Source organism: Carlito syrichta, unplaced genomic scaffold, assembly GCF_000164805.1.
Source record: "Carlito syrichta isolate Samal-C Ts95f unplaced genomic scaffold, Tarsius_syrichta-2.0.1 Scaffold288910, whole genome shotgun sequence".
NCBI classification, from domain to species: domain Eukaryota; kingdom Metazoa; phylum Chordata; class Mammalia; order Primates; family Tarsiidae; genus Carlito; species Carlito syrichta.
Window position 1 is genome coordinate 252,783 of NW_007233006.1, and position 13,221 is coordinate 266,003.

General features: G+C 42.8%; 1 protein-coding gene across 3 annotated transcripts in view; it reads left to right on the plus strand.

Annotated features, from left to right (window-relative positions):
* PTCD2 (pentatricopeptide repeat domain 2) overlaps positions 1-13,013 on the plus strand; it is a 37,602-nt gene extending 24,589 nt beyond the window's left edge. For all 3 annotated transcript variants that reach the window (XM_008053968.1, XM_008053967.1, XM_021710420.1), the window contains 2 exons: positions 2,888-3,001; positions 10,701-13,013. In XM_008053968.1, the coding sequence (XP_008052159.1) occupies positions 2,888-3,001; positions 10,701-10,925 (339 nt within the window). In that variant the 3' untranslated portion in view covers positions 10,926-13,013. The remainder of the gene's footprint in view (positions 1-2,887; positions 3,002-10,700) is intronic.
* Positions 13,014-13,221: the final 208 nt, after the last annotated feature.

Sequence of the window (13,221 nt, forward strand, 5' to 3'; positions counted from 1 at the left end):
CCTCCCAAATGCGCGGGATGACAGGCTGAACCACCGAGCCCAGGTCTATTTATTTTTTTAAAGCAGTTTTTGGTGGGATTAGTTCTTATTAACAAAGATCTTAAGAACTGTGGAGGGTCAGAAATTTTTATCCCACTTGCATGCTAATGAGTTAACCTGCCTCAGTTTCCTGGATACTAGAGTACACAAGACTGAGAAATGAAGGCCAGTATTATAGCAAGAGCATTAGCCAGAGTGTTAGCATCTTTGCATTAGTTCCTGAGTCCCAGGTCCCACAGGGCAACATGGGGAGTTCTATATGCCTCTTACACACACAGGAAGTTGCAGAGAAGAAGCTTGAGCTTGGGCAACCCAAATCTCTTTTTTTTTTGAGTTGGAGTCTCACTTGGTCGCCCAGACTGGAGGGCAGTGGCTGCTCCTGGCCACCGCAGCCTCGACCTGCTGGGCTCAGGCAATCCTTCCGCCTCAGCCTTCCAAGTAGCCGGATCTCTTATGGGCAGTAGGCATGCCTGCCCTTTGCTCTGGATGAGACAGTGTGTCCGTTGGTTGTTCGAGCATCCTTGAAAAGATAGTCTGTGGCCAGGCTCAGTGGCTCAGCCTGTAATCCCAGCACTTTGGGAGGCCAAGGGGAGAGGATTGCCTGAGCCCTCGGGTTCGAGCCCTCATCTCTACAACAAATCAAAAAATTAGCCGGACGTGGTAACGCACGCCTGTAGTCCCAGCTACTCGGAAGGCTGAGGCCGAAGGATCGCCGGAGCCCAGCGGGTCGAGGCTGTGGTGGCCAGGAGCGTGCCACTGCCCTCCATCCTGGGTGACAAAGTGAGACTCCAACTCAGAAAAAAAAGATAGCCTGTAATACAGTCAGTCAATGCTTCTGCTCTCAAGACATACGGAAATTCAAGAGACTCATGGAGAATTGTCTCCCAAAAAGGGTTTGCTGCTGATTTTGCCTGTGTTTTATAACACTGAATTTAGATCAGGCTCCTAGTGTTGTTGCAATCATGTCATTCTGTTCTTCTGGACAAGGGATAATCCCTCATTCTGATGAACTACTCAACAAACATAAAGTGTTACAAAATAGACTGGTGAGAAAACATAGCTGGTTCAGCATAGAAAGGGAAAATCTCTTCCAGGAAAAAAAAACAAAACTTCCTTTCATAAGGATCAAGAGCTTTTAAAATGTATATATACTTTGATTTAGTAATTTAAATTCTGGGAATCAAGTCTAAGACATTACCGCTTTTAAAAAAAATAATATCTACACAATGGTCAATATAATAAAGTGTGGTATATTTCCCTGATGCTATACGTGTGTTAAAAATGAGGTTTTCTGGCTGGGCTTGATGGCTCACCCGGTAATCCCACGCTTTGAGAGGACGAGGTGAGTGAATTTCCTGAGTCCACAGGTTCGAGACCCGCCTGGGCAACTTGGCGAGACCTCATCTCTATAATAAATCAAAACAAAAAAAAATTAGCCAGGCATGGCAGCTCGTGCCTGGAGTTCCAGCAACTTGGAAGGCTGAGGCAGAAGGATCGCCGGAGCCCAGCAGGTCGAGGCTGCAGTGGCCGGGAATGACCACTGCACTCCAGTCTGGGCGACAGAGTGAGACTCCAACTCAAAAAAAAAAAAAAATGAGGTTTTCTTTTTCTAATATTAATGCTATAAAGAAATAAATTTTTTTTGTTTGCTTTGTTTTGACCGGGTGTGGTGGCTTACGCCTGTAATCCCAGCACTTTGGGAGGCCACAGCAGGATGGTTGGTGGAAGCCAGGAATTTGAGATCAGCCTAGGTAACATAGCTAGATCTTGTCTCTAAAAAATGTTTAAAAATTAGCCAGGCATGGTGGCATGCACCTGTAGGCCCAGCTACTCAGGAGGCTGAGGTAGTAGGATTGCCTGGCCCAGGAGCTTGAGGCTACAGTGAGCCGTGGTCACGGCCCCTGCATTCCAGCCTGAGCCACAGAGTAAGTCCCCCAAAATGGAAAAGAAGGAAAGAAATGTGTATTTTTAATAATTGACAAAAAAGCATCAAATTTAGGGGATAAATAAACATGTGGCAGACAGTGCATCCATTTATAAACAATGGTTCGTATTGGTTAGTGAATTCTCAATTCTCATTTTCTTTCAGCTTTTTAAAAATTGTATTAGTGAATGTTGGTAATCGTGGGAGGGGGTATGTTTTTTCCTTGCACTACTGGTAAAAGAACGGTAGCTGCATGATTTAGAAAGGTAGTGCAGTACCCAGTTTTGAGTTTCCTAGTAGATACAGTGTAAACAGGAGTACCTCATTAAGACTTCAGCCAGCTTCTGCTCATCCTACAGTAACCTGCGTGCCTGCAATTTCCGAATGACACCACAAAGTTAAAGGTACCAAATTAAAATTGCCCCTAGCCAATCTTATGAGAGTATCTCAATCCAGAGGATATAAGGAGGAAACTCGTGTTTTTGTTTATTGGGTACCTCCTGTGTGCTGGTACTTCATTTAATGCTAACAGTAACCCCAAATATGAGGTCTAATTGCATTTTCCCCATTTTACAAACAAGGACATTGAAAGTCAGAGAAATTTAGTGCCCGGCCCAGAGTCACTTAGCTGCTACTTGCCAGTGTCTGGATTTCAGCCCAAGTATCCAGACACCAAAATCCAGGCTCTCCTCCGTATTGCTTTTTAGATTTTGAATTGAGGTATTTTGAAGAACTATTGGAAAGCAAGTTTTGACAGGTGGGCATATATTTGAAATAGTCTTTTGAACCCATGTAAGCAAATAAATTAGGAAATAGCATGAAAGCAGGGTGGGTGCCTATAAAAGCATGGTTATCGAAACAAGTATATTTCTCAACATTGAGAGACCGGCTCAGTTTTGTTTTTGCTTGCTTTGTTATATTCAGATTATAATCCATATTGAGTCAAATATGTTGGACACCCTAATAGAGATACTAAAGAATGCTGCAGAAGGAAATTTATCAAGATTTGTGAAAAGACATGCATTCTCAGAGGAAGTGGTAAGTATGCAAGTGCTGCAGAAATCATTTAAAAGTGAAAGGGCACTCTTAAAAATGTCCATTTAATTTCTCATTTCTGTGGCTCACTTCCTTAAGGAGATTATCAAATATGGTAACCTCTCTATTATTCCTGTTTTAAGACGTGTGAATGCAAAAATTTTTGTTTTTCTTCCTATGGAATATGTCCTCTGAAATTCTGGGAAAACTTTTTTCCTTTTACATTACTCTTTTCCCTACACTGTATTCATGGACCCTGGCTCTCTTTTTCCCCTGGGTAACAATTTTACACCATTTTCCTTTTCTCTCAAGCCTCCAAAACTTTCTCCTCACTTCTTACTCTCAGTTGATGATCTTTTTGTTTCACAGAGAAAATAGAAGTAATCAGAAGTGATTACATTGTCAGCCCCTGGCCCCTTGCCCTGTGTACCCATGGTGACTGTGATGCCTCTCTCAAGCTAACCTTTTGATTCCATCTCCTTTGACCCACACCAGGGCACCGGGCCAGTTTTGAGCATCATCAATATCCCCTTCACCTTGTCATTCTCACTAGCAAACAATAGGGTATAGTATTTCTCATCTTAAAAAAAAAAAAAAAAACTCCCTTATAAATGAAAAGGTATACAGTGTTTACATAGGAAGAGTCAGCCTCATAAAACGTCAGTTCTTCCCAAGTTAATGTGACAATGTAATATGATCCCCCCAAAAATATCACTTTGTTTTTTATTGTTTATTTTTGTAGTTAAAGTTTAATTGAGGCCGGACATGGTGGCTCAACCCTGTAATCTTAGCACTTGGGAGGCCGAGGCGAGAGGATTGCCTGAGCCCAGGGGTTCGAGACCAGCCTGGGCAACTTGGTGAGACCTCATCTCTACAACATATCCAAAAATTAGGCCAGGCTCGGTGGCTCAGCTGTAATCCCAGCATGTTGGGAGGCTGAGGCAAGTGGATTAAGGAGTCCTTGGGTTCAAGACCCACTCGGGCAACATGACGAGACCTCGTCTCTACAATAAATCAAAAATTAGCTGGGTGTGGTAGCGTGCACCTATAATAGTTCCAGCTACTTGGAAGGCTGAGGCAGAAGGATCGCCGGGGCCTAGCAGGTTGAGGCTGCGGCGGCCGGGAGTGTGCCACTGCACTCCAGTCTGGGCAACAGAGTGAGACTCCAACTCAAAAAAAAACCAAATTAGCTGGGCATGGTAGCATGCACCTGTAGTTCCAGCTACTTGGAAGGCTGAAGCGGAAGGATAGCCTGAGCCCAGAAGGTTGTCAAGGCTGTGGTGGCCATGAGCGTGCCACTGCATTCCAGCTTGGGTGACAGAGTGAGATTCTGACTCAAAAAATAAAAATTAAAAGAAAATGAAAAAGTTTAGTTGAAAGAACAAGCAAAAATAGCTAGGAAAACCCTGTGAAGGAAGAGCAATAGAGGTACCAGGCCTAGCAGGTACTAGAGCATGTCAAAGCTTCTATAGTTAAAACTGTGGTGTAGCTCATGAATAGGACAATGAATGCTGTGGAACAAAAAGTCCAGATATAAACCCAATTGCATATGCAAATTCAGTGTAAGATAGAGGCCAGCATCTCAAATCAATTGGAATAAATAGACTTTTCTAAAAAGCGGTGCTAGTGATGTGGGCCTGGGCTTTGAGAGTGTCGGCTCAGTGGGTCAGTCAGCCAAGCCCCAGAGAGGGTAGTCTGGAGGGGATGGTAAGCCTAGCCCCGGAAGCGTCAGCTCTAATGGGCTGTCAAGCCAAGCCCTGGAAGTGTTGCTGGTTCGTGGCAAGCCTCGCCTTCTTCCAGCAGCTCTCCTGGCTCAGCCAGCTCCCACAATCTTCTGTAGCTCCTCAGGGTCGAGGTTCTTGTCTCATGCCCAGGAAGAATAAGGGACACTGATGGCTGGAAAGTAAGAAAGCAGGATTTATTGAGAGAACAGAAAACATCCCACAGCAGGAGGGGACCTGAAGGAGTTGCCCATCTGGGGCTGAAAACCTGGTGCTTGTATAATCCTAAATCCAAGCTGATTGGCTAGCACTAGCTGTGAGCTGTAGCTGTTCTGATTGGTTAGTCAGCAGGAGGTAGGGGCCTAATGGTGAGCTGATTGGTTGCTTTTCGATCCTGGCAGTGAGTACCTAAGCTCTAGCTTGAGAAGCTCTCAGGGAGCTTGTTTACCAATGCTGAGCCTAAGAGGCCTGCTAGGAGTTTGCTCCATTGTTACCAGAGGACCCACCTGTCTGTCTGCGTATCCTTTTTCTAGCTATCTTCTGTCTCACTAGGATAAGTAGCTAGGCAATGAAAAAACATAAAAAGTTTATATGTTCTTATACCACAAACCAGGAATGAAATATGAAAATTTAGAAATTAAGCTTTACAAGTAATGATAAATGTTAGTGAATTATTTTATATCCTGGGAATGGAAAAACATTTATCTCTCAGTCAAAATCCAAATCAACAAAAGAAAAGAATGATAAAATTGACTACATAAAAATTTTAAAAACCTTTTTTGGGGGGAGGGCAAAAACATTATAAGCAAAGTCAAGAGATAAATAACAAGTTGGAAGAAAATATTTTTCATTTTTAATCACATAGATAAAAGGCTAACTAACCCTAAGATTTAAAGAGCTCTTTTTGAAAATTGTGAGAAAAGAATGAACAACCCTTAAAAAAATAGATGAGAGATATGGACAGAGTTCACTAAAAACCGATTATGACTGGCCTTTAAACATTTGAAAAGATTCTCAACCTTCTTCATATTAAGATAATTGCAAAATAAAAACACCTTAGATTAATAGAAATGTGGAAGCTTGATAACATACTTAGTTGGTGAGGCTCTGAGAAAATGGGCAATGTCGTCTTACACTGTAGAGATGCCTACACCCAGTGGGAGACATTTGGCAGTATCTAGCAGAACTACAGATGAACTGGCTGTGACTCAATTTTCCCACTTCTTGGAATATATTCTAAAGATACACTGACAAAAATAAAGCAGTTTGCCAGGCTCGTTGGCTCAGCCTGTAATCCCAGCACTTTGAGAAGCCAAGGCGAGTGAATTTCCTTAGCCCACTGGTTCGAGACCAGCCCGGGCAACTTGGTGAGACCCCGTCTCTATAATAAATCAAGCAAAATTAGTTGGGCGTGGTAGCATGTGCCTGTATTTCCGGCTACCTGAAAGAATGAGGCGAAAGGATCACCGGAGTCCAGCAGGTCAATGCTGGGGTGGCTGTGAGCATGCCACTGTACTCCAGCCTGGGCAATGGAGTGAGACTCTAACTCAAAAATAAAATAAAAATAGAGAAGTTTTATGTGCAAGGCTATTTGTTGCAGGCTAATTTGTAGCAAAAGACTGGGGGAAATTTTCCCCACAAATTTCCATCAGTATAGGACTAGTTAAACAAATTAAGGTCTGTCCATGCAGAGGACTGCTGTGCAACTCAAAAGAAATGAATAGCTACAACATAGCCGTGCTATAGATCGCTATGTATATGGGCCACTTAAATATGTTGTTAGTGAAAAAAGTTGCAGATCAGTGTGTGTGGTATCTTTTAAGAAGGGCAGGGTGTGTGTGTGTGTGTGTGTGTGTGTGTGTACATTTATTTATTTACATTTAGATTTCTGAAAAACACAACAGATGGAAAAACCAAACCTAAACCAAAATTTGAAAGCAGTTATGTTGATTTCTTTTTTGGATGATCTGTTAAGTTTACCATTAATTACTGAATGTTAGTTTTGTAACCTGCAACTTTACTGAATGTATCAATTCCAATGGTTTTTATGGTGGAGACTTTAGAGACCACAATTAATAATTTATTATATTTTTTTTAAATGCCAAAGCAATATATTTTTAATGTTTTATTGCAAGAAAAATAGGTTGGTAGTTAATGGATATGTTAGCTTGATTAAATTTTTCTGGAGTGTCTACATAGATCACACTATACCCCATAGCTATATACAATTATTTGTCAATTAAAATAATTTTTTAAAATTTAATTTTAAAAAACAAAAAAAAATGGAAGTGAAGGTGAGGGATGGAAGCACGACTCCTCTGAATGTACATTGTTTGTATATTTGACTTAGGAACCATGTAAATGTTTTGCAAAACTTTTTTTCAGTTAAATAAAAATGAAGAGAAAAGCAGTTTCTAAATACTGAAAGTGAAATGAAACAAATGAACCCATGTGGTCACATTGATGGCTTAAGTATACAAAGAGGAATCGTTGCAGGTCATTTGAAATAAAGTAACTTATACATCTCTAGTAGCATATAACTTCAGGTGCTACTAAGAGCTGTGAACAACCCTAAATTATTGACAGTGATCAGACTGTTAGTAAGAACACTGGCATTGTCATTTTGACTAACCAGGTGGTGCCCTGTTGGTTGGTCTTCCCTTCCTCCCTGTTTTCTCCCTCCTTCCTCTGCCATTTATAGTTTGGTCCCTGCTGACGGCCGGGATGGCAGGATTGGCACTAGAGGGCAGTGGCTGCTTCCTCCCCTGGCACGCTGTCACCTTCCTAGGCCTGTTCCATTTCCTCACTTCCACCCAAAGGCTTCTTCCTGCTGATAAAGGGGAGCTTGTCAGGAATATGACTAACTGGATATGATTAATTTAAAGCATCTTTCTGTTTGAGGTATTAGCTCTGTGTAGGTTGTGACCCACCCAATCCTTTTGGAGCAAAGCTTAGGAAAGTAGAAGTGTGAACAGATTCTTTTTTTTTTGAGTTGGAGTCTCACTCTTGTCGCCCAGGCTGGAGTGCAGTGGCATGCTCACTGCCACTGCAGCCTCGACCTGCTGGGCTCAGGCAATCCTTCTGCCTCCGCCTTCCAAGTAACTGGAACTACATATGCATGCCACCACGCCCGGCTAGTTTTTTTGTGATTTATTGTAGAGACCATGGTCTCACCAAGTTGCCCAGGCTGGTCTCGAACCCCTGGGCTCAGGCAGTCCTCTCACCTCAGCCTCTCAAAGTGCAAGGATTACAGGCTGAGCCATGGCGCCCGGCCACAAACAGATTTTAAAGTGCACAGTTTTGTGTGTGTGTGTGTGACACACACATGTGAAATACTGATATGACTTCAATTTTCTCAGCAGCATTTGTGTTAATCTTTACTTAGACCCTGGTCCGTCAATATGTCATCGTCCATTTATACAGCTGAAGCATTCAAATAAATGCCATATTGAAAAATACTGAAGCCGGGCTCGGTGGCTCAGCCTGTAATCCCGCGCCTTTGGGAGGCTGAGGTGAGTGGATTGCCTGAGCCCGCGGGTTCGAGACCCACCTGGGCAGGTGAGACCTCATCTCTACAATAAATCAAAAAAATTAGCCAGGCGTGGTAGCATGTGCCTGTAGTTCCAGCTACTTGGAAGGCTGAGGCGGAAGGATCGCCAGAGCCCAGCAGGTCGAGGCTGCGGTGGCCGGAAGCGGCCACTGCACTCCAGTCTGGGCGATAGTGAGACTCCAACTCAAAAAAAAAAAAGAAAAAGAAAAATACTGATGTAAGACTCTTTTTCTTAGAAACCGAACCCTTTAATTCAGTGTATTCCCCCTGGTTATTATGAGACCGCTCAGGGATTCATATAACTCCAGTAGCTTTTGAGCTAGTTCTAAATATGTTTATGTGAGATTGCATGTGGAGTCTCACGTTGTAAAAGTCTACATTTTACAAATGCTGTATTTAGTGTTTATCCAACAGTTATTTAAAATATGTTATGCATGGAGATAAGACTATAATATATCACAGGTGTTATTCTACCACCACCAGAGGAGTTTCCAAAGAAATTGTTGTTTTTCTATAATACTGTTCCTGAAACCACTCAAACATAGCCATTTCTTCATTGATTTCTTGTTAAAAGCAAAAGTAATAACAAGGTACAGGCTTTTTTTTCCTGCTTAAATTTTAGAATGCTCCTAGGAATGGCATTTAATATTTCTGTAGTTACCTGACAAAACTGATCATTTTTAGATCAGAGCTACCTCTGGCTTGGCATGTCTGCTTCTCTTCTTTTGAAAGCCATATGCTGCACATTAAGTTGTTTCACCTTGAACATGAGGCTCAATAAGCTATTCTTTTTTAAGAACATTAAGAGGTGCTTAAGCTTCTTGTCTGAAGGTTTGGTCGGGAGCCCTTGTTTGAAAGGAAGATGTGCAAGTAGCAAATAGTATTCTCTATTTAGAAGATGACCAAAGGATTTGTTAGCATAATCTCAAATTTCATCAAAAATGTTAGGTTGTATCCGTGATAAACCCTGAACTAACTAAATTTTGGTTTTGTTCAGAAAGTAACTTCAGATTCACTTGGGCTCACCCATTTCTGTGGAATTAAATGCCATTTAGATACTTGTGACTCCACTATGTATTCCTCTGGTCTAGACCTCTCTTCCTTGTCCCAGACTGTCCCGTCCAACGGCCTGCTCAGCATAGCCACATGGATCTTTCCATACCCTCTCAATCATGTCCAAAACAGCACTCTTGATTCTCCCCTCCAGGTCTGGCCACCATCTCAGTAAGTGACAGTACCCATCATCCAGTTAAACCCAGATGGAGAAGATAACTTCGACTCCTTCCTTCACCCCCTCAGCAATACATTTTTTTCCCATGTAACTTCCAAGATATACCTCACATATATCTACAGCTTTTCTATACATTTCCCAAGCTAAACCAGCATCTTTCTTATCTGGACTGTGATGGGGTCCTCTGGTGTAGGCTCCATATTTCTGTACCCTCCAGTTCATTCTCCATATAACTTGTCAGGCCTCTGATGGCTTTTTTAGAATTTCAAAAAACTTACCATAGGTTGTATATGAAGCCTTATGTAATTTGGTCCTGCTCTAATCATGACATTGAACAAGGTGGATTCCATTGGTATTTTGCCTTTCCCTGGTATGTTTCTTTTTTTTTTGAGTTGGAGTCTCACTCTGTGGCCCAGACTGGAGTGTAGTGGCCGCTTCCGGCCACCGCAGCCTCGCCTGCTGGGCTCCTGCAATCCTTCCACCTCAGCCTTCCGAGTAGCTGGAATTACAGTCATGCGCCACCACGCCCGGCTGATTTTTTGATTTATTGTAGAGATGAGGTCTCGCTGCCCAGGCAGGTCTCGAACCCGCGGGCTCAGGCAATCCACTCACCTCAGCCTCCCAAAGGCGCGGGATGACAGGCTGAGCCACTGAGCCCGGCTTTCCCTGGTATGTTTCATTGTATAGTATGTGTCATTTGAACCCCTCTTTATAAGATAGTAGGTATGATTTTCTTTTTTTTTTTTTTTTTTCTTCTTTTTCTTGAGTTGGAGTCTCACTCTGTCACCCAGACCTGCTGGGCTCCGGTGATCCTTCCGCCTCAGCCTTCCAAGTAGCTGGAATTACAGTCACATGCTACCATGTCTGGCTAATTTTTTGATTTATTATAGAGATGAGGTCTTGTGGGTCTCGAACCCGTGGGCTCAGGCAATCCACTCACCTCAGCCTCCCAAAGCGCGGGATTTGGGAGGATTACAGGCTGAGCCGCCGAGCCCGGCAGGTATGATTTTCAAGTACTAATTTTGTGTATAGCTTCTGAAATAGTCAATAATACCTCTGTTTGCCCCAGTATCATGGTTTTTACTAACTTTACATGTACTCTGTATACTTTCATGTATGTCTGTTTATTTTTTCTTTGAGTATAGAACAAAGAAGAAATCTTGCAGAGATACAATGATCTGCTTTTGCTTTTTTTCCCAGCTGGCCAGAGTGAGGGAAAAAGTGAAGGATGTGCCTGCCCTTGTGGCCGGATTTGATGAGATCTATGGGAAATTGCACATCAGTGGCCAGGTTACCACTTACACTTTGGATGCTCTGCTCTGCCACACCCCCCGGGACAAGAAATCCCACACGTTGTTGCTAAACAAGAGGACAGTCAGCCGCCGGACCTTCCAGCCACTCAGCCAGTCCCTCTTGGCTGAGTAACCCTCACTTGGATCCACTGCAGATCTGAGGGGCCTGCTTCCCGTGAGTCGTTGGCTTCCCTGAGGGCCATACCTCAAACTTCAGTGGACACTGTGCTAACTCTTGGTCTCCTCCCCAAGTTCCTGTGCTCACTGGTGGTATGCTGATCTGAGTTCGTAAGTTGCACTGCTGTGAAGACCTAAACACAAGCACAGAAAGCTCGGCTCCCTCAGAGAGGAGGCTTCCCCTGTGCGCCGCTGAGATCCCTGAGGGAACATGGCTGCCATCTCCAGTCCAGCTTCTGGTGCCACAGGAGAGCTCAGCAAGCTCCATCAGAAATGAATGTCATTGCAAGTGTGGTTGACTCTGACTGATTTTCAAGGGAGTCATTACTTGTCATTTATTCCCTTGCTGAATTTAGGAGGCCTGAACCCCAATTCTATCAGGTTAGAACATAGTCCAGGGTCTTCTCACTGATGTCATACATTTCCATAACTTGAAACAAGATACTTGAACTCTTATTTTTCCATCAAAACAATAGTTCCTATGTGTATTTGCATGTAGATTTGAAATGATTATTTGAGACTCAGTAGGGTCACATTTTCTCAAAAAATAAGAGAAATGAAAAGCTTCCTGAACAGACTTCTTGTGATTGTGCTTGTTTTATTTTCTCAGCGTGACAAACGAAACCAGAATTTAGCTTTCAGATAAGGAAAGCAAGTTTAAATGATTCCTGCTTTGGTCATGGGTAAGCCATGGGCTTTTCAAAATAAGTGTCAGTGAAAACCACATAGTACTTACTTTTCTATGTGGATCACAAATATTTGGTCCTATAGTTTATCTCATTTGTTAATGATTTGCTCTTTTCCTCTCAGATGCTTTTTCTCGCTTTTTTGTAAAAATAAATGTGTCATAAGAGCAGGTTGACGCTTCTTCATACTTAGGATGGTTTGAAACACAGCATCTGGTGAATTTTGTCATATCCGGTCACCAGTGTGCAGAAGATACACAGCGACCTTACCTCAGGTGTGCCTTTCGCATCTGCATGTCCAGAGGTGTGTTGAGGCCTCAGCAGCTGTCTGCCAAGACTGCTGCAGACTCCAGTGCTACTTCCAAAATTAAGACTGTTCACTTTATTGTTTTTCTAAGGCAGGGGTTATTTGTAGAATCAGAAATTTGAGACTTGGAGGGGTCTCCTGAATCTCCTAATCAGCTCCCTCATTTTTCAAGTTGAGAAAGTGACTTGTCCAGATGGGCATTCCTAGTTTGTGGTGAAGCTGAGACTAAAAACCCAGATTCCTGGTGTAGTATCCTGCCCTTTATGCCTCATTTTGTCTCTCCAGAGGGGAAAAAGGAGAACCTCTTAAGAGAATGCGAAGGGCTCCTACGACTTACTGTGTGGCCATGGGCGCATCTAGTTTCCCATCTGACAAATGGGGATAACAGTGCCAACCACATAGGCTTGGTGTGAGGATAAAATGAGACACTGAACGAAAAGCGAGAGGCAGTGCCTGGCGTGTAGTATGCGCTATATGTTTGCACCTACTCAAGGAGTTGTATAAACAAGTAAGGTCTTGCTCCTGCTCAGAAATACTGAAAGGGTTTCTTTTGCTTGTGCTCTGTGAGACATTAGACAGCCTCATTTAGAGAAGCAAATTCTCTTCCTTGATAGAATCTTAATTGCTTTTGTCTGTGTCTGGTGTTTTGTGCACACTCACAAAAGCATTCGGGTTGCTTTACCTTCAGTCTTAGAGGAAAATAGGGCATGCTTCCTGTTCCTCGGCTTATCTTTCATCTTCTCCAGCTTTTACAAAGAGCATTCAGATGGCTGTGATGCTCTTAGTGAACGTGACCCTGGTTGTTAGCCAACAGCCATTCATTAGCAACATTTTTTTTAAAGACTGTGACCCGTAAATGGCAGCTGCAACTTTCCCAATTCATTCTGCCCTGAGCAGACAGCCAGTGCTTGACTAACTGCAAAAACTGGATCATGTCACCTGTTCTGAAGCCTCAGTACAGAGGTAACTCATGTGTGTAATGTTTTCCTCAGAATAATAGATAACTCCAACATCTTTAAACAGAAATAAAAAGTGTTCAATATGGCAGACATGTTATTCTTTAAAGTGTGGTCATTCCTTTGAAAAAATGTTGTTCCTTTGTAGTCGGTAGTTTGCCTAGAGCATCTGCTTATCCTGTTGATGAGCATATTTGATTGCACAGACCATCTCACTTCTCAGTCGGTTATGTGCCTTGGTAAGTTGTTTTTGCTTATTGTGAATATCTATTGCTCCAGAACCCAAAACTCAGGAGGGTGAGT